We start from the raw sequence: 20,386 nt of genomic DNA, 5'->3' as shown, positions 1-20,386 counted from the left end.
CAGGTCTAGCGGACAAAGAGATCAATTCCTTACTTAAATCAGGCCCAAACTCAACTCTTCTGAACTGCTATGTCAACTTGAGTATGCTTCTGTCAACTTTGCTTCCAGGCAATACCCAGGGGCAGAAGAAAGAGCTCAGAAAGACTGTTTGAAAGGGCCATATCACAACATTTCCTGCCCAGCCTTAAAGCACCAGGGTTGGCTTAAAAAAAAAAGAGTTTCTGGCAAGTTCCAGACAAAATGATGCCAACTTCTAAACAGAACCCCCTAAATCTCTAAAAGTATCTGAATTTTGATAGCAGAGTAACTTCTCCCATCCTTATAGAACAAGGTGAATGCCAACACAGGCTGTGAAGTTTAGATAACTATGGATTTACGTTTTTTATTCATGAACAAGATCACTGTAAACTCTATCTCTCTCTAGTATTTGCAATCCAATAGGCAGGATTTATGATATGTGTGTTTGTAATCATAGATTCACCAGTATGTGGGGTAACTGGAGCAATTATGCAAGGTACAAACAGTTTTTTCATGCTTTATCAAAAGCATATAGGAGCACAAAAGAGCATTTCATCATTTTTGTTCCATGGTGAAACTTATCAGCATTAGTAGTAACTTCATACAGAGCAACCAAGATGAAGATAAGACTTGTTTCCCAGGGAAACTACACAAAATACTTGATCTTTCCTACTATCCAATTCTATCACAGCAACACAACCCTTCCTTCCTTCCTCCTCCCTCCCTCTGCCCTATACTGTTGTCCCTCCCCAAACCTTGTGAAGTTGGAAGATCAAACAGTTTTAATCTGTTCCCACAGAGAAAATAACCTAAGCACAAAAATGACAAGCAAAAACCAAAGGAGGCAAGAGAACAAAAAAAGTTCCATTTAAGTGAGTGACCATTTGATGGGGAGCAGGACCTGCAGAGCTAAGTCCTCATGCAAAGCAGGCTTACACATGGAAGCCACAGTTTTGACATTAATGTAATTACTCCAATAAAGGAGGGCATAAGGTCAGTGCCTGGATGCCCTCCACAACTTTCTACACTGTGATTTGCAGAAGTCCACAGCTAGACAACTAAATCCTACTAAACCCTGTCGGCAATTCAGTATTAACACTCTTAAGCTGTTTTGCAAGACCAACTTCTAATCAATCCATTCCTAGCATGTAAAGAAAGGGTGAGTTTTCAGCAGAAAGTATCAAATATAAATAGGACATGAGCTAACAAGTGAATTTGATTTAGTTGGCACAATACGCTAAACTGTGTCTACCAAAATATTATTAAACAATGACAGCATCAATTACAATCAAACCTTAGTATGCCAAGCGGCTGCAACACTAAATTGTCTGTCCACAAAGCAAATGTTTTCTGCCTTTTTTTAAACAGAGACTCTTCAGTAGTTCAGACCTGACATTGAGGTTTTGCTTAAAAAAAAACAAACAAAAAAAACAAATTGGAAAAAAGGAGAAAAGATTAAAAGGAAACAAATCATCATGGGTAGGAATGGTTTTATCATTTGTCTTTCAAAGGGCAGACTTCTGGAGTTTTCAGCTCTTAAACTAAACCTCTTAGGGAAAATCAAGACATGCCACTTACTACAAATTACATTCCTCTGAGACCCCACATATAAATGTATCTGTGTGGATGTTTTCTTCTCAAATGGAGCAAAACAATCTTGTATCTCACATAGCAAAAGGCAGATGGGTATTTATGTTAAATACCTTCTTCATGCAATTAAGAGCTTAATGTGTCATACAAGCACAGGTTGTGCTCACCTGTGCTAAGGCTAGAAGCAAGCCCACTGCTTTTGCCAGCTATTTTTCTGTGCTTGCACTCTGTCAACCGATCCTCATTAACACAATGGATGATGTGCCACTGGAAAAAATAAAGCCTTATCAAAAGGAGCAAGACCAGCAGGTCAAAAGAGGTGATCCTGCCCCTCTACTCTGCTCTTGTGAGACCTCACTTGGAGCATTGTGTGCAGTTCTGGTGTCCTCAACATAAAAAGGACATGGAACTGTTGGAACGAGTCCAGAGGAGGGCCATGAGGCTGATCAGGGGACTGGAGCACCTCCTGTATGAAGACAGGCTGAGTAAGTTGGGGCTGTTCAGCCTGGAGAAGAGAAGGCTGCGTGGAGACCTCATAGCAGCCTTCCAGTGTCTGAAGGGGGCCTATAGGGATGCTGGGGAGGGACTGTTCATTAGGGACTGTAGTGAAAGGACAAGGAGTGATGGGTTCAAACTTAAACAGGGGAGATTTAGGTTAGATATAAGGAAGAAGTTCTTTACTGTGAGGGTGGTGAGGCACTGGCACAGGTTGCCCAGAGACGTTGTGGTTTCCCCATCCCTGGCAGTGTTCAAGGCCAGATTGGACAAGGCCTTGAGCAACCTGGTCCAGTGGAAGGTGTCCCTGCCCATGGCAGGGGGGTTGGAACTGGATGATCTTAAGGTCCTTCCCAACCCAAACCATTTTATGATTCTATGATTTAACAGAAGTCTCACAGGTAATTAACTGAACCACCATAAGTTTTATCAAAGTCAGTACCTAATCACAGGATGGTGGATTCATATGTGCATACCTGTGTGCAGACCAATTTCAATGCAAGCCAAACACTCAGAGTGGTGGTATTTGCCTCCTCCAGCAATGAACACACTTTGAAACCCACCACTATGGTACTGCTGCCGGCTGTGCAGGCTGTGGGAAGCTACAGGCATCGCAGAGGGGAGGAGGCATAGAGAGCACCCACCCCGTGGCTCATTTTGGCTACCTGCATGTCATGGCACAGGGCAATGGATGAAGTTACATCATGGCTGGGGAAAGAGCAGCTCAGGGATCTCTTGGCTCCTGAAAGCTAGGGAACAATCTCAGCCACACCCAGGGTTTATTTCATCTAAGCTGAACTTAGATTCAGACAGATTATTTTATTTTCTAGTGTGAATGTGCTTTTGTTAACATGAAAGTTGGATGCAATTTTTATTCCTGGAGTAGATTTTGCCTTGATTTATATAATCAGTGAAATCCCATTGACGTCAATGGAGTTGCCTGGATATAAGTAAGGGCAGGCTTTGGCCCCAGTGTTCATGTCATTTGTGGTAATAAAAAGAATGTCCTAATTCTCCTAAAGAGTAATTGGAGAGTAAAAGCACAATTACTTTAACAAGTGTTTCCACTGCTTCTTTACTTAAAATTCACATGAACTTTTTGTTGTTTTCAACCCTTTCTTCATTTCCTTAAACTTAATTGCCATCGTTGCAGAAGATAACTGTAACTTTATGAATTTCACAGATTCAGTAGATTATGGGAAGCCTAAAGAGAAATATTCCCATGTCATCTTTATTTTCACTGACGATCTTCCAAGATCATCTTCATGATGTGGCTTGTATTATGCTACTCTGGCACAGTTTTTCCAATAGCTCAAAAGTTGCTCAAGAAAAATATTCAGCTTTGAAAGTGCTAGACATTTTAAGTCATAAGACTATGATACATTCAAACTGTGAACAACATTTTTCTTGGCTTGATGAACACTTCTCTTCAGGGCCAAACAGCAATGAATGGCTAGAGCTCTCTGGGGAAGCAGTTGCCACAGGAAGCATATCTGTACCTTCCAGAAGATGTTGCATCAGAGATAATGAGGAAGTAGTTCATTTCACAGAACTAAGCAAACTCCCTGGTGCACTGCATGCTCCAAATACCCTCATGGTTTCTCAGAAAGATCTTACTGTAAATACAGACAAAATCTCTGCCTACAGCAACTGCCAATGTATAAGAAAAAGATAACCTAACATGTATGATTTACCACTAGGCAGATGCTGCCTTCAAAATACAGCCTCAGCTATTACGTAGCTCTATATCGTAAAATAACTTTTGCTTTTGAGTAAATGATGTGTGAGTAAATTATAGAAGTTAAAAACTCCTCATCTGTTCCTGGAAGAGGCCGTTCGTTCATGTGGTACTTCCATGCTCTGCCTATCAGCATGCCAAAACATAATTCTAGAAGGAACAGACCACTTCACAGACTCAATCCCACTCTGGATTTCACTTTTATGCTCGTATCAGTAACAGTTTGTGCTTCACCATGGTTATGCTACATAATTGGACTTAGCATCTGAAGACCATCTTACAATGATTAGACTACAAGGCCTTTTCATCAGAGGCAATTTGTTCTGGATTTGAGCTGGTCACCTAACCTGGTTCTGAAAGTGCAACTCTTTGTTCATGAGAGCTCACAACTCTCTGGCCTCATGATTCCAGAAATGTTTGGTTAATACATCACCTCTAAACAATGCCGTCTGGAGACACGGCAAATGAGAAACAGTAGCTTCAGTGGTACAAAACAGTATTTCTAAATTGCAAGATTACAGTTCTCGTTAAGTGTAACTTTCTTAGGAAAACAGCCAGCTGCACATTAGTTCATAGCCTTGCAGTCTCTCACGGTCTGCTCCTGCCCTAGCACACTCTTTGGATCAGCTGTGCTCATCTCCTGCTTTCTAGGAAGTGATACGTTTTCAAATGCAGTAATGTAAAATTGAACATTTCAAATACATGACCTGTATTGGTCTCTCTTAAATACATACATGCATTCAATAGTGTGCTTGAGGACAAAACCAGGAGTCAGCTATGTAAAGCAAAGGCAGAAATGAATCAGCATCAAATTAAACGTCTTTCAAGCATGAAAGGCATATGTTTACCCAAAGCATTTAAAAACTAGCCGTCAAATTCAAGCGTCTTTCAGCTCTCCACAGTTCTCAATGGAGTCACCTCAGCACAAACAACAGAATTTGTGAACTGCAACACCAGCAGGGTAAGATGAAGCACCTTACCTGCTACCTTGACCTGGGTGGGTCTGCAGGCTTTGCATGGCAGCACTTGGAACTCTTCTGCCTGGTACATGGAGTAGTCGGTGCTTGCAACCACCAGCCTGTCTCCGGGTTCCCATGAACTCACATCATCCACCAGATTCAGGACCGTGCTGTTCACATTGGTGTCAATGGTTACTGTAAGCTTTGGTTTCACTGGAAAGCCAAAATGGAAGGGTGGAGAATTCAGTTAATCTTATCAGAAAATGTTTGCTCTTTACTTTTTTATTTTTTTTTTCCCCCTTTGCCTGGAATGCCACCAAAAATGATGATTTCCTCATGCAACAAAAAAATACTTAACTCTTCAAAACATGGCTCTTACTGGCTTTGGCTTGGAAAGTGAGCAAACAAGAAAGTGTTTTCCTTCAGTTACAGGCAGGTGGATTTTCCACTAGTCCCAGGACTAAATTTAAATGTCGATCTTAGTGGCTCTTTTTCACCACACCCACAGAGCAGCAGCACTTGTGGGTGCCGGGCACTGTTATTTACAGCAGCCAAGTGGTCTTTAACCTAATGACTGTTTTTTCCAGCAAAACAACAGTCTTCCACACCTCCTCTTCCCGCCAAAGAATCCTCATGACCTGTCTAATGACGAGGTCAGGGACAGCAGTGCTGGAATCAATAACTACAAAATAAAGTATTACTTTCAAAACCTGTTGTCTTTGCACACTCCAGTTGACTAACTCTGCCTCATCCAGAAGTGCTTTAGCAAAAGACAAGGTATTACAGGAAAGGACTTGCCAAGTATTTGCCATAGCCTTGCTGGGTTTTTCAGACACCACCCTGTTGCTTCTGCTGGTGCTCAGGAATTTTTCCTGAGATAAATTGTGCTGAAGATTTATCTGTGTTCATGTCAATAGCCCAGCCCAAGTTTTAGCTTGACTCAAGATGTTCTTGCACAGAACAAGAGCCAGTCATCAGGAGACTATTTCTGCTTTTCCCTGGTCCGGCTTTCAGACATGGGGCTCATACCAGATCTGCCACACAGGAACCGTACTCTGTAGTTCTGGCAGCCCTCGCCTGTCTGGTCCTTCCCATGGCACAGAAACCTGTAATCATGGCCACTCTTGTAGAACACTTCAGTTGTTAAATCAGCTCCATCAAGCGTCATTGCCTGGAATGAGAATAGAAAAATAGGTGATACCTTGAGGTGATTTCATCAAAGCACCGGTGCCATCAGAAGAAACCTTTGCTTTGTTTTGTGTGGTGCACAACAGTTGTGCAACAAAACGTGACTATGCAGCCGCACTCCAGCTGGTGCTCAAACACAGCTATTCTATCCACAAGCTGCACAGATTATTGCTAGGTGCATGCCTTTCTTCTGTATCTATATTAAGACCGTGTACTTTTTTGGGAGGAGTATTCTGAGCTTCACTAACATCTGCCTCAGTGCCCTAGATTTTCTCTTGCCATTGGCTTGAGGGTAGATGAAAACACTGAACACAGATGATTGTACCCAAATGAACTAATCATTTCAAGCCTCTTCACTGCACTCATTTAATGTCTTGTGGCTAGGCTATGTCGGAACCTTGCAGAAGGAAGAGGTAGGGGTCTTATTTCTTCTTTGAATGGATCAGTCTCTCTAACAAAAAAACGCACCAAACTGCTGTATGACCCATTGCTCCAAACAGAAAAAGAAAAGGTGGCTTTTTCTCATATACAAGTGCCACTCTGTAGAGCTGCCTTGAGAAGAAAAGGCTGTATCCTGACAAGAAGCAGTGCAATATGTAGCCTTGCCTGTGTTCCTGCTGGAGCCTTGTCACTCCTCAGAGTCATGCTGAATTTCACATTCCAGCTCTATAGCTTGCAATTCTCTTGACCCTTTCACAAAGATGTGATGATTGCATTGGGCAATCCAAATATCATGTGCATTTTTACAAAGCACCAACAGGTAAGCCGTCTTTCAATGAAGGGTCTGATCCTGATTCTCTCACTCATGTAGACCTTCCTTATTAATGCATACACCCCACTGCTGTGTACAGGATTAGCACCATCAGCAGAAGGAATGTGCCTCTGGCTGTGCAGCATTTCTGTTATTATCATCATATCTTCAATTTCCTTGTATGTAGCATAGCTGGAGCAGACCAGCTGCTATAAATCAGTGTAACTTTATGAAAGCAATGAGCAACACCAGATTACACTACCTAAGGATTTCCCTAAGATCTGCAGGATAAACTAAAATAAGCTGTCTTGCTTTTAATATACATGGGGAAAAAAAGTAACTGTGATTTAACAGTAGAGGAAAAAAAAGTTTGTTTCTTGAAAAGAATATCTTTCTTGTTTCCTTTTTAGTACGTGTGCTAGAAGGGACTGTGTCATAACAAACATCTGACCCCTGGTTTGAAATAAGTTGTCACTTCTAATATACGTATATTGAAGCAAAAATTAATATGGATTTGCTAAGACCTGGCAGAAAATTATAGGCAGGTTTTTCCTTTCTGTTAAAGGGGAGATGTTTTATGACATCTGGCTCTGGAAACTTTCACTCATACTGTCAGCATTCCCATTTACTTCAATAGCTGCATTCTTGTGAATAACGACAACTCTGCTAGTTCAGAGTATGCAGACTACCAGATACGAAGTATTTTATTGTCTTTTGCTAGGCAATGCTTCTGCTATAGTTCTTTTACCAGGTAGACATATACAGTATATGGTGAACATATGCAAAAAAAATCTTGGTATTTGTCTTTTTGGGTTTGGGTGTTTTTTTCCATTAAAGAGGCTTTTGCAGTCTCGGGAAAGGTATATGATTTCTCATCAGCTTGCTGGCCTGGTGGCATAATTGTGTTTAGCCCCAAACAGAATTCACATTTCTTTCCACAGGGACAAAACAATTCACTCCAACAAATGGCTGCAAGCTCACTGACAGCTGGTAGCTTTACCTATTACAGCTGGTAGCTTTACCATCTTATTGCGTTCTATGATTAATTTTTTTAGGGAGGGTCCATTCCAAGACCATTTAAAAACTTTGAAATTTTTATGGGTTTTTTTTCCTTTTAATCTTCCATCAGGGAACCACATATTTCATGATAGCATCTGTGCTGTCCATGACCCCATCTGTACTCCTTTTCATGCCAGAAGCCAGAATTTACAGAAAGGAGCTCAGTTTTTTAAACTTTTGTCTCAGAATGATACAAAATACCAAATCTTGTTGGTTATGTATTAGAGCAGTAAAATAATTTGTGTCTTTTATTTGGAAATAAAAATCACTGACAAGCAAAATTACTTTGGGGTTCAGTGTCAGTCCAAAAAGGACTTGCTCCTCTAAAGCAAGTGGTAAGCAAGCCTACCTGGATGTCAATGGGCTGCCTACAGATTTTATCAGGATGAGCAGCTTTAAAGTCAGAAAGCTTCTCCATGTCCTTAGATCTTGCTTTATCAGGCTTCTCAAACCACTCTGTCCATTCTACATCTGGAGACAAGTGCAAACATAAAAGCAATTTGTAAGTCAAGCTTAATGAATGTACCATAATATGATCTCAGATATTATTCCCAAGTTTCTTCCCTGATGATCTGATTCCTGCCTCTTCTGCCAGTTTGTCAGAAGCTTTAAATGATGCTGTGAAGTGTAACGAGCTAAGAGAGAATGGAGTTATTAAAAGCTACATAATCGGAGTATGCAGTATGATCATTATTAATAGGAATGGATTTTGATGTGTCCTCCTTAGCTGCCTTTCTGATCTTGATATCAAGTTATGATCAGTTACTGTACGTTGCCTGAAACATGGACATGATGACTATGCAGTCAAAAGAAGTAAGAGGTTGTGTGTGATCTCTTAGATCATAAAAGATGGAATTTAATACCCAGTGCAGTAAAGGAAAAAGGATCCCAGTTATTCAGAGTCCTGGAGACAACAGGGGAAAGAATCTGTGCATGTTCTTTACTTAGGTTAGCGGCGACGTAAATAGCAGCTAGCAAGTCCACTCTTCCCAAATGGAAAAGTATTTCAATAAAAAGGATGATTCACCCTATTTGTCAAGTCTTTACCTCCGAGATAGATGGCAAACAGGCCTCTTACCTTGAACCCACTCACTAGTTGAAGAGACGTTAAAATATTCTCCATTCTCAGCTTTGAATAGTTTGAATACTTTGGCCACAGCTGACCCTTTGTGACCTGTACAAAAACAAACATTGGTAAAATTCCTGAAAGCAATCAATAAAAGTCAGAACTGAAAGGTAGTGGTTCCTCTGTGTGTTGGCATATTTTGGCTACATTATCCTGAATTAGCCCTGCACAGTTTCCAGAAAAAATTACTGATCTTGGAATGAGGCTTCAGACACTTTTACAACTGCTTGGACAATCAGGAGGAAAAATCTTCAAAAATCAAGAGGATACAAAACCAGTGATTTGTAATTTATTGCTATTTTTATTTGATGTGGTAGCAAGCTGTGTTGTTAGCTGCTCTTGAAAAAGTCACAAAAAGACACAGACTCAAAAGTTTTCAGCTTGCAAGAAAATGGTTTTGCAGTTTTTGAGGCTATCAATGCAGGATACACTGATTAAATTTTCAGCTGGGGTGGACTGGGTTTGTTCCATAGCCTTGTGTCTAAAAGAGGCAGTGTCTGAGTTCTAAGTTGTTGCTTGGATTTACACTGGTGCAGGATCTCACCCTTTAATATCAGAGTTTGGATAATCCAGGTTATACCCCCATACACACTCAGCTGCTTCAACTGTATTGATAGGAATAATACACAGAGAGACGAGTCAAATATACCTAACCATCATTTGCCCACAGCTTCTATGTAATGCAGTGTCAAGTGAAAACACCATGAACAAAACTAATCTCAGCCATAAATCCAGTACCTTCCAGAGATAATGTCAAGCTAGCATTTTGTGCCCGAATTACCTTGATATTCAATGTGGTCTTCAACAGAAGAGGAGGGATTTCCTTTAACAGTAATAAAACTCCATGGGTGCCTGGAAAATGAAAATGAGAAATTATCAAATTATGTCATGTATGAGATGCATATTTTTTGCATTTCTCAGGGGCAACAGATTCAAGCCAGTTTGATTAGTGTGAAAGACATCTTAGTTAAAATTAAAAATATCTTAACAGACTGTATTTGTTCAGTAAACACATAAAAAGAGAAAGACTTTTGAAGACAAATCACTGCTTAGCACACTCCTATAACAAGTGTATTTCTCTTTTAAATGAATGCTTAAAGAGGCTTGTGATAGACCTAAGGGACACTGGCAGCTCCCTGGGGAGCCTGAAAATCTTTTGTGTGTGTGCACGCATACACTAAAGAATATGAAAAGAAACCACTTCTGCTTAAATAAATTTAGCTCATGTTGAAACCTTGTATGTCACAATTGTCTTTGGAATGACCCATGAGAATTTCTAATAGACAGACTGGCTGGCAAAGGACAATAAAAAATACCTAGATAGTCTCTGGGTATCTAGTTTCCTTATTTTGAACGCTGAACAGAGATAAATGTTTATGAGTCTGAATTGTGTGTTCAAATCTGATCCCATGTCAGAAGTAAGGTCATTACTGCCTGATGGTTATTGGTTAAGTAGGTTCAATAGCTGTCAGCAACACTGGAGAATGACCACATGGATGGATGAGGTCATGGAGGCAATGGAGAGAGAGACTAAAGTGCCTCCCAACCTTGGAGGTGAACCCAATTAATAGGGGTCAGGGGGAGTTTTATCTTCAAAATAGAAGTACTTCAGGCATACCTGCTCTTAATGACTAACAGTATAAAAAAAATATGCTTTTAGTGTTATAGAGAGACTGGCACTCCTACCTTAAATTTAGCAAACAGTCCCATATATTAAAATCATATCTCTATAGGTATAAATACCCTGTGATTTCAATTGCATCAAGATTCACCCTTGTGTCTTGCAGGTCACCTTACATTTACCATCTGCTGGTAGAAGTGAAGTTATAAACCATTCCGGGGCTTCAGAAGAAAACATATACAGACATTGACAGATAACCACTATGACACACAAAACCACTACTGGCATGAGCTGAGTTTTGCTGGGCTTTGCAGCTCTGGGGGCAACAGGAGCAGGTTCTGAGCGAGCACTGGTGCATCCCATGCTGTGCTGAGGCCCCACACATGCGCTGGACCCACACCTCCAGGGGAGGCAATCCCAGTGGCATGTCCTTTGCCTGAGCATAGGACAGCATCAGTGGAAGCTGCCAGCACAACTGCCTCGGGAGCCTTCCAGGGAGCCATATGCTCCTGCTGGAAAACTTGTCTGTGCGCCAATTGCTGAAGGCAGTGCTGGGCTGTAATCTCCATCCAGGGAGAGAAGGGAGGTGGGAGCAGGAAGGACACCATCACTCAGCAGGCAAGACTGATTTTCTTTTTTGGTCATAAAATTCAAAACAAATGACAAAAAAAACAAAACAAAGCAAAAAAAAAAGAAAAGTATGAAAAAATGATGATGGTCCAAAAATAATCTCAAAAAATAAACTAAAAAAGGAGCTGTCTTGTTTTGCAACTCAAGGGTTTGCCCTATTTCATATGTTAAAATACTTGTTTCTTCCAGGTATTTAACAGCTACAAAATAGCTTTAAAGTCGCTCAACCCTGAAACGTAAGGACACATTCAATCTATTTGGGCTATATGAAATGAAGGGATTGGTAAATCCAGAGCCAAACCAGTGATATTTGGGTGGGATTCCAAAGAGAACAACTATGTCATCAAGTGCAGAAAGACTTTATTTTAATTTATTAGTTAAAGAAATAAAAAAAAAAAAAAAAAGAAGCAGTTCCCACTTAAAGAGTAAACTCACTTTTGAAAAGGAAAACAATAAAGGAGGAATGCAAGATTTTCCTTTCATTCCTAATGTTTTGGACTCAGCAAAGAGTTGCCAGGAGCATCTCTTTGGATAAATCAGCATTGTTCATTAGCTTTGCTACAGCAAGTGGGAGTTGCACAACTTTACAATCTGGTTGAATATGGAGCAAGTGGAGATAGATATGGAGATTGTCCATATAACCATCACCCTAACCAGAAAAAAGCCCAATCCATGGCTGCACAGCCTGACACTAGTGACATCTTACAAAATGTGAAATAGACATTCCCTAAGCCAAATTTTTGCCTGAGGCTTACACTGTCCCTGTCTCAGTGATGCCCATGGTCAGACCCAGCCATCAGCAGGGACCTGCAAAGTTCTGACAAGCAGGAATCAACAGGACCAGCCAGCAAATCCCAGGTGCCAGCACTGACTGGTAAGAGCACTCACACAACCATGTTAGAAAGAAGAACCCATCCACTCTCCTCTGTCAGAGCCTGCCTTTAACATATGTGCGTGTATGCAATTTTCTCACCCAGAGCACTTGCATTTTAAGATAAATTCCAGAAAGCACCTGCCAGGTATATACACCCTTATTCATGTTCATAGATGTGTCTAAAACATAAACCGATGTGTCTGCATCTTGTTACACTAAAGTGAACTAGAAGTTCAATATGCTTAAGGAGAAAGTCTTGGATGCATCTGACAAAGCTGCCTGTCTTCCACTCTGCCATCAACTGTCTTTGTAAATCTGGTCCCAGCTGCTATCCAATGTTTGTTTCGAAAGCTGATGAACTTAAACCCTGAGAACACTCCTAAAAAGGCAGTCTTCTAAATAATGCACCAAGTTGTGGGTGTTTTTCCATATACCACTATGCTGTCAGGAGACAATATTTACCAACAACTACTACATTTTGGTAACCACAACATCCTTATTTATATAAGGAAATATTGTGGTATTGCAAATAATAGCATGGTAAGGATTAGCTTTTTGACTACAAACAATAGCAGTGTGGAAAATCACACTTCTTTGGATACATTTCTATGGTTTTCCCATTACAAGCATTTACGGCAAAGAAGTGAGAAACCAGCATTAAAACACCACAGCAGCCTACAAGTATCAATGCCATTTACTTTTATAAACATATGCCAAACCCATCAATTCCTTCCTGTTGCACAACTGGAAAAAATAGTATAATGGTTAAAAATCTTCTATTTCCCTAATTTTAGTCTTTCCAAAGGAACCCAGAGGGTTACTGGGCACTAATATGGGTCTGGGTATTTGAGAGAAATCATTGTATTAATGGAGGTAGCCTGGTTTTGAAGACTATTTCTGCAGCCTTGGTTGAGTCTTTGAAATGAGTTATCTGATGCAAATGAACCCCTGTAATATTTGACAAAACCACTTCGCCAAGCACCCTAAATCTTACTCCATCTGCACATGCCCAGCTGATACTTCCACAGACTGCTGTACCCAGTCACTTCTCCATACAAGGCAGATTCTTTCCTTTCTGTTCTGCAGTGACCCTCTTAGTGCCTCTTAAATAAAGAGCCTACATAAATTCAGATAAACGCAATAAATATAATGGATACAGTTGGGTAAATAGCAAATATTCTCAACAGTATGTGTGCCAACACAGACACTGTATTGGCCTCAGGAGTATTTACAGCCCACAGCATAAATCCATGCTTGCTAAATTTCTGTGCTGCACAAGTATTATTAGAATATGTATTTAGACAAACTGAAGGATATGCTTTATACATGTCTATATGTATTCAGCAAGGGCTACATGGCTATTATTCTACCCTCGTTAATGTTCAGATCATCCAATCCACTATGTGTAGATATGCTTCTTAAATCTTTGGGGGATGGCCTGAAAATAAATTGGAATAAGTAACTTATGGGAACACATCTTGGAAAAACATCTTTTTAAATGTGAATCATATGCTATTCCTCAATCTGCTAATAAAAATACCCAATATAGACCCTGCGTGCATCTGAAACTATCTAATTAACTGCTAAAACTTCACATTGAGAAGTTTCCCTTTTTCTTTTTTTTTTTTCTTCCCATGTGAAAGAACTTTGTGCCTTTGAGAGAGTGGAATTATTTGGACATCTCAGGAGCATAATAAGGCCTCTGTGCTGGGAGAACTGGCAGGACTGGCACATACCTAAACCCAAGGTGGAGGAAATGCTTGCTGCCCAGTTTGGTCACTGCTTTTCTGGCCGTGTCATCCAAGTTTCTAGATCCTTCATCATTCACTGCAACTGACAGGATCATGCCATTCTCAACTCTGCCCAAATACTGGGCAAGACGTATGCTTTCCTCTTTTGCTCTGTAGGTGTCAAACCTAAAGTGATAAAAACACCCAAAAACCATTTAATTCAGTGGGCATCACAGCTTTATGTACTGAAAAGCAAGTGATAGAAAGAAATAACTCTTCTGCATTGTTTACAGTAATGATATCTCGTTGCAAAAGCACTTGTCTAACAGGGTATATTAGGGATTTCTGTTAAGCCAAATTGATTAAACTCTAGTTGGCAGAATACAAAGATAGCAACATTACTCAATCTTCAGTTTGGAGATTACTGGTCTAGAAAGAATTGTATATATATGCAATAATACCCATTTGAACAAGATATTAAACTGCATGTTTCTGAGCTTGCCAAGATGCTGTCCCCAGCCTGTTCCCAAAGATCCTTACATCTAGACACTTGAAAAGTCACTCACCGATCTGAATGGACAACTGCCCCCGTCTTTGGGTCAATAACATGGACAATGACACCACGATGGCCCCAGCTCCTTTCAAAGTAATATCCACCTTCTTCCATGCCACCAGGATGAAGAGTCTTGTTTAAGAAAGTCCAGGACAGCTTTTTCTTTCCATGGATCTCAAGAGTGCCACCCTTACTTACTCCAAGATACTTCTTCCCAAAGCAGGGATTCGGCTGGCTGCCATCATCCGCTCTGCAGCAGGAAGGGAGGAAAGAAATAGGTTTGGGTTTGTATCTGACAGCCAAGGAGCCCCTTTCCTTGTTCCCCTGTGGCCCAAGGAGAAATGATTTGCATGCATTTCTGTCATGATTTCATGATTTGCAATGCATTTCTTTCAGCTACTCTAAGAATCAGCAATTGCCCACACTGTACAGAAAATAAACTATTTGAAAAAATACTAGCAACTACTGGAGACCAGCAGCAATTCAGAATGCAGATTATACATGTTGTATTTATTATACCCAAGCCAGAGGAGGCCTGAAGCCCAGACTGAGCAACACATTTGTGTTTTTGAATACTGGAGGAAGTTAGGACCTTAACCAGGAGCTAGGAGGGGTAGTGCTTGTTAAGTATGAGTTTGGCATCCTTGAAATTCTGAGCGATCCTGTAGCAATCTGCAAGACAGAAGTGCATTATCCTTTTGCTCACCACTCTCATTCAGAAAGAAAAGATGTTTAGGGAGGAGAATTTTCAGATTAAAAGAACTGCTTGGATTTTAAGACCATTCTGGAAAAACAGCTTGAGTGGTGGCAAGATGCGTGCTGATTTTCTGGCTTGCCCAAATCTTCCAGTAGGATTTGAAAACCAGAACCAAAACTGAATCAATTTTTTACAGGCCATTTAAATTGTTTAAAAATCTACTTAACTTTACGCAGAGCACTGATGATAAGTATATATGAGAAAATGTAATTTTAAGGATCATTTTTGTTCCTTGTTGTGGAAGAGAGATCCTAGAAAGTTTTAAGACAATATTTTATCATGCATACGTACCGCCCATATAAGATGATAATCACGTTGCTTTGGTAAGGGCACATCTCACTGCCAATATGTAATTCTCCATCATTTTCAATGAGTATATGTCTAGTACGCAAAATGATAGGCTGCACATCATCTTTAATGACCAGTTTTCCTAAGTAGAAAAGGGCATGACATTTGTTTTAACACATCGGAGCTTATCAGAGGTGGTGATACCATTTTGCTAAACCCAGTGCTGGGCTCTCATCTCAGTTTTTGAAAAGTTCTGCCCATCCTCCCCCAAAACAGCTCTCAATAGAAATACTAAAGACATTGCATGTTTTGTGTTCAGTCCAATTCTTGAAGAACACAGTTAATATTTGTGTGGAAGAGGTCTCATTCAAAACTGAGACAGAAATTCAGGGTTAAGATGAATAAAAGCTATTCATGCTAACAGCCACCAGCAACACTATGTCCTTAGAGAAAGAGAGGCACATATGTATCTGCCCTGTCGTGAGACCCTGAGAACATTATTGGAGTATGATGTTATCAGGACAATGATTTAATAAGAAGAAATGTTTTTGAAGCAAATCACAGAAGTAGAAGTAATGAGTATACTGAGCTACTTTTCTAAAGAAAGGACAGCAAATAGGTTGATTATAATGGCTAAAGAACTGATAGCATCTCAGCTACCACCCACCCTTGTACTGAATTAACAGTTTGTACTGTTTGTCCACTAGCTATCCAGTTCTCAGCATGAAGCAGGAAGCTCTCCCAGCATGAAACAGAGTGATTTAAATGCCACAGTGGGAAGAACACTTCACCCAGCCTTGCTGCTAGCACATTTTACCTCCATCAGTGATGTGGATAGAGTGGACAGTCGCAGAAGAAGAGAGAAGGAACTTCCTGCCATTACTGATCTCAATGCGGTTTTCTTCATTGTGACCTGGGTTCCAGTTTTCTAGCTCAGGATCCTTATCAGGACATGTGACAGCTGCTTCTGCTGTGTAAAGACGGAGAGTGAAGACAATTACCACTTGCTCAGTGCAAGACAGAAAGCTCCGTATCTGGGCATCTTTGCAGTACCATTGCAATACACTCATACATATCATGCAGTATATTTACAGTACGTTCTTGGTACCCCACTTTGCTGACTCCCTGGAACACAGCAATACCTCAGCAGAGCAGAGCACATGTGGGTCACAACCAAAAGAAAACAAAGAACAGTTTAAGCTGCATGATTTCCTGTTTTCAGGAAGCATGGAAAAACCTGCTACCCAATGCAAAGGAGCCTTGCAAGGGATGCAGTTTCCAAAAAACAACCTAGAAAGCGTGTAACTGAGCCCTTTGTGCAGTGACATTAGCTCCATTAATACTATCCAGATACGAAGCCTTTCACAAGTCTGGGGAAAGTGTTGATGAAAGGATAAAACAACCACTACCTGTTAAAATGTCCCCCAAATATCTGTGAGGTTTAAGAGGCTTTGTTTAATGTAAAGCTGTTAAAATATATTTGCATACTGTGTTTTCACTGGAAAGTAAAAATGCTCAAACTGACATGAAAACACCAAGCAACAAGGAATTACCAGTCCACCCAGTAACTGAGACAAGGAATCATATGATTCTCCAAATCATAACAGAGAGCAACAGGAATCTCACAAGAGAAACTCTGGGTTTCTGAGGTTTTCCAGGCAAGAGCAATAAGGGCTCCTTCGCATTGAGTTCACACCTCACCAGTATCCACACACAAATGCGATTATGGGCTGCCATGACGTGTTAGTCTAAAGGGCTCTCATACCAACCCCAAGAGTCTCATGTTGTAAGTATTTATTTAAGATAAAATATTTCCCTGATACAATCTCACTGGATATGTGAGCCTCACATCTTGCTCTAGTCAACAAAACAGCGAGTGCGGGAGTCCCATGTGTGATGCATATTTTCTGAGGGTAGAAACCTTTCTAATCCTAGGAAGCTGAGGTCAGTGGGAGTTTGAACAATGAGCCCTTTGCAGTCAGAAAGGGCTGGGAGTTCTCACCAGCTCTCCAATTTTTAATCCTTTAAAACCAAAACACCATCGGAAAACTACAGGATCCACAAATTGGTGATAATAGATATGAGATAAACACCTTGACTTCAGCAGGGTTATGTCTCTGGCACTTAGTATAGTAAATTTGGGTAGGTTTTGCCCTGCAGACACTAATCCATTCAGATAACGGAAAGGCCAATGATGTGAATCCATGCAAGGATTCCCAGCGCTGGTTTAGTTGACAACGAGCAGTTGTGTGCTGCCACTGTGAAACTTGAGGAACATCTGCAATTCCACAGCAACTGGAGCAAAATCTGTTCACCTGAGTTTCCTCCCAGATTCCTCCACCAATTTCATGGCTTAAGAAAACAGACATTTAAGAAAATAGAATTGGACCAGCCACTTCCTTAATGTCTCCAGAGACCCATCAAATACTAACAATATAAGCAAGGGATGTTTCATGTGGGCAACGTATGCTTTGGCTCTTTTCAAGCTTTTCCCATATACATGAATGATCAAATCAGAAATGGCTAATCATCTACCAGGTAGCAAGTCAAATACTGACAAACATCCAGGACCTGATTTTGATACCACTTGTGCCACCTGGAAGCTGAAAGTATATCAGTAATGTCAAAGGCAGTTTTTCTCATGTGCAGTAATTGAGGAAAATAATAAGGAGTTTCTGGTTTCCTACCAAAAGACACAAAGAATTAATAAGATGACTATTTCAAGCAAGAAATGGAACTTGCAATGTAAGTGGATGTTCAAATATAACTGTAAAACAAATTAAGAAAAAATGAGCTGCTATTCCCATAAGAATAAGGATAATAGAAAAAATTGCACATGATGAGAAGCTAAATAAAAACAAAAGAATTGATTCAAATGTAGAGGTATAATTTATCAGATAGATTAAGTGGACAAGCTAAAAGTTTGTTCATTTTTCCATTTACTTGGCTGTGCTAGTGTTCAAAAGAGCTTTCTGCAGTCTCAAAAGATGACTTGTGCCCCCCAAATTCATTATTTAGAAACAGAGAGGTAGGCAGTGAAGCCTAAGGGGAAATCGGGAGAAATTTACATTGAGGTTTGGGATGTCAACCAACAAAAGCCAACACAATCAGAACAAAGGAACCAAATTCCCAATTTCATTAACTAATTTGTACCAGAGAAAAGGAGCTGTGGAAGCTGGAGCACATCATCCACCCCCTGCTGCACAAAGGGCACTGGAAGGCTGAGCATCTTCTGGCCCAGGTACCTTGCCAGCTTGCTTGGTACTCTCACTGGCATTTTTTAAATGAGTGCAACTTCTATCCAGCACAAGGAACTAACGGCATGTTTTGCTTCTTGACCAAAAGGGCCTGAGCATGGCAATGAAATCTAGCTGCAGTGCATGGGGCAAGACATATGGTCTCTTTGTTTTAAAAGATACAAACCCCCAAATTAGCTGTATTTTGAATATGTATACCCAGTTTCCCTTTTCGCCTTTAACTACTTAGGAAAAGGGTTACTTGGAAGAGGCAAAACCCAAAGGGCAGGGATGTCCCACCCTAAAGGATTTTGCTGTCCACATCTGGGCTTGGGCAATGCTGCACAGTGCTTGACTTCACCTCCCACAGCCACAGCCATTAGGACCTGAGGTTTCTTTTGTTATTTCTTTGTGGCAGTTTGTTGGGTTTGGGTTTAAGAACACATGGCAGAGGGATTCCTGAGGGTACTTTCACCTGCTCAGAAGTTGCCACTCCAGCTGCCCTTGACAGTGAGTACTAGCACATCAGAAAACTGCTTTTCTCCTGAGTTTTCTCACTCTGCCCTTGACTCTTATTACATGAAGAGGAGTGAAAAGCTGCTCTATCTAAAACAGCAATGTCTTTATTTAAAAATAACATTACAAACCATGCCCTGTTTCCCCATGGCAGGAAAGCTTACCTGTGCTTACAGAAGAGATTACAAACAGAAGAAAAATGACGTTTTCAGCCAGATACTTGGAGATAAGTAGAGCCATTCTTCAGGATGTTTAATTCTCTGGATGGATAGCTGTGAAGAAAGAATAGCAAGAAAATGTCACCTTTTTGGTCCAGCTCATGCAAAAACCATTCAGAGCATAAAAAAATAGGTTATATCCAGCTTTATGCCACTTCCAATCCATTCAGTTCTATAGCTGAAAACACCTTTATGCCGGTTCAAGAACAGCCCAAGCAGAGCAAGAAACCTCGGGCAGCTCCTCACTGTTTGTTTGCTTTAGGATAAACCCACTTCGGAATCCAAATAGACACTCAGAAAGCAACCACCAGATGTAACCAAAAACGCCTTAGGAATGCAGTATAAACACATCCAGTCAAGACTCTCTAGGGCTGCATATTCACATGTGCAAAAAGGTAATGAAACACAACAGAGGAGGTGTTTGCAGAGTGACAAATTCCCACAAAGTAACCTCTCAGCGGCACCTCTCTCCCCTCATATTCCCCACACGTTTTTAGCAATGGTGTTTTGTGCACCCCTGAGATAAACCGTACTCACGCTTCCAATCTGAAGCATGCAGTTTCTTAGATTTCAAATCCAAGAAAACATTGTATATTTAGTGTGCCAGCCCAGAATTTTCTTACAAAACCAAAAGCTGCTTTTGAAACCAGTCTACCTAACGTTGTTTTCATTTCCTCAGTAGCCAACCTCCATCAAAAACAAACAAGCAGTGTCGTGGAAGTCAAAGTTAGGATTAATGTGATTCTTAGTCTCCAGTGATTGATTCTGCAGCTCTGCCCTGCACTCATGACAATTTATTGACACGTGTGTTCAAACTGAGGCAGGGACACACACTTCTGCATTTATAAAGCACTGTTTAAAATTCACATGCAGTCCTTGGAGCCATTAGGTTTTATCATGTAAACCAGTATCTGAGGAATATTGAAGAAATTTATTTGTAGCTGTCATGTCATACCACAATGATGAAATAGGATAAATGTAGGCATCACAAAGCTTAGTTAGACGCAAAACCAGTGATTGAAAACAACGCCATGATGTC

The 20,386-nt window shown here is 40.6% G+C and overlaps 1 protein-coding gene across 1 annotated transcript in view; it reads right to left on the bottom strand.

The window, feature by feature from the left end:
* Positions 1 to 20,292, bottom strand: part of CEMIP (cell migration inducing hyaluronidase 1) — a 54,305-nt gene extending 34,013 nt beyond the window's left edge. Inside the window, exons 1-10 of the mRNA XM_057428003.1 lie at positions 19,294 to 20,292; positions 16,195 to 16,347; positions 15,381 to 15,519; positions 14,346 to 14,582; positions 13,786 to 13,965; positions 9,706 to 9,776; positions 8,877 to 8,972; positions 8,148 to 8,269; positions 5,830 to 5,971; positions 4,822 to 5,013 (exon numbers count right to left, since the gene is read on the bottom strand). Coding sequence (XP_057283986.1) covers positions 4,822 to 5,013; positions 5,830 to 5,971; positions 8,148 to 8,269; positions 8,877 to 8,972; positions 9,706 to 9,776; positions 13,786 to 13,965; positions 14,346 to 14,582; positions 15,381 to 15,519; positions 16,195 to 16,347; positions 19,294 to 19,369 — 1,408 coding nt within the window. The 5' untranslated portion in view covers positions 19,370 to 20,292. The remainder of the gene's footprint in view (positions 1 to 4,821; positions 5,014 to 5,829; positions 5,972 to 8,147; positions 8,270 to 8,876; positions 8,973 to 9,705; positions 9,777 to 13,785; positions 13,966 to 14,345; positions 14,583 to 15,380; positions 15,520 to 16,194; positions 16,348 to 19,293) is intronic.
* Between the last annotated feature and the right edge of the window lie 94 nt (positions 20,293 to 20,386).

Source organism: Pezoporus wallicus, unplaced genomic scaffold (assembly GCF_028554395.1).
Source record: "Pezoporus wallicus isolate ANWC-B61680 ecotype Strahan unplaced genomic scaffold, APGP_CSIRO_Pwel_v1 contig_3952, whole genome shotgun sequence".
Classification (NCBI taxonomy): domain Eukaryota; kingdom Metazoa; phylum Chordata; class Aves; order Psittaciformes; family Psittacidae; genus Pezoporus; species Pezoporus wallicus.
Note: the sequence above shows the minus strand (reverse complement) of the source record. Positions and strands in the feature narration are given on the sequence as shown.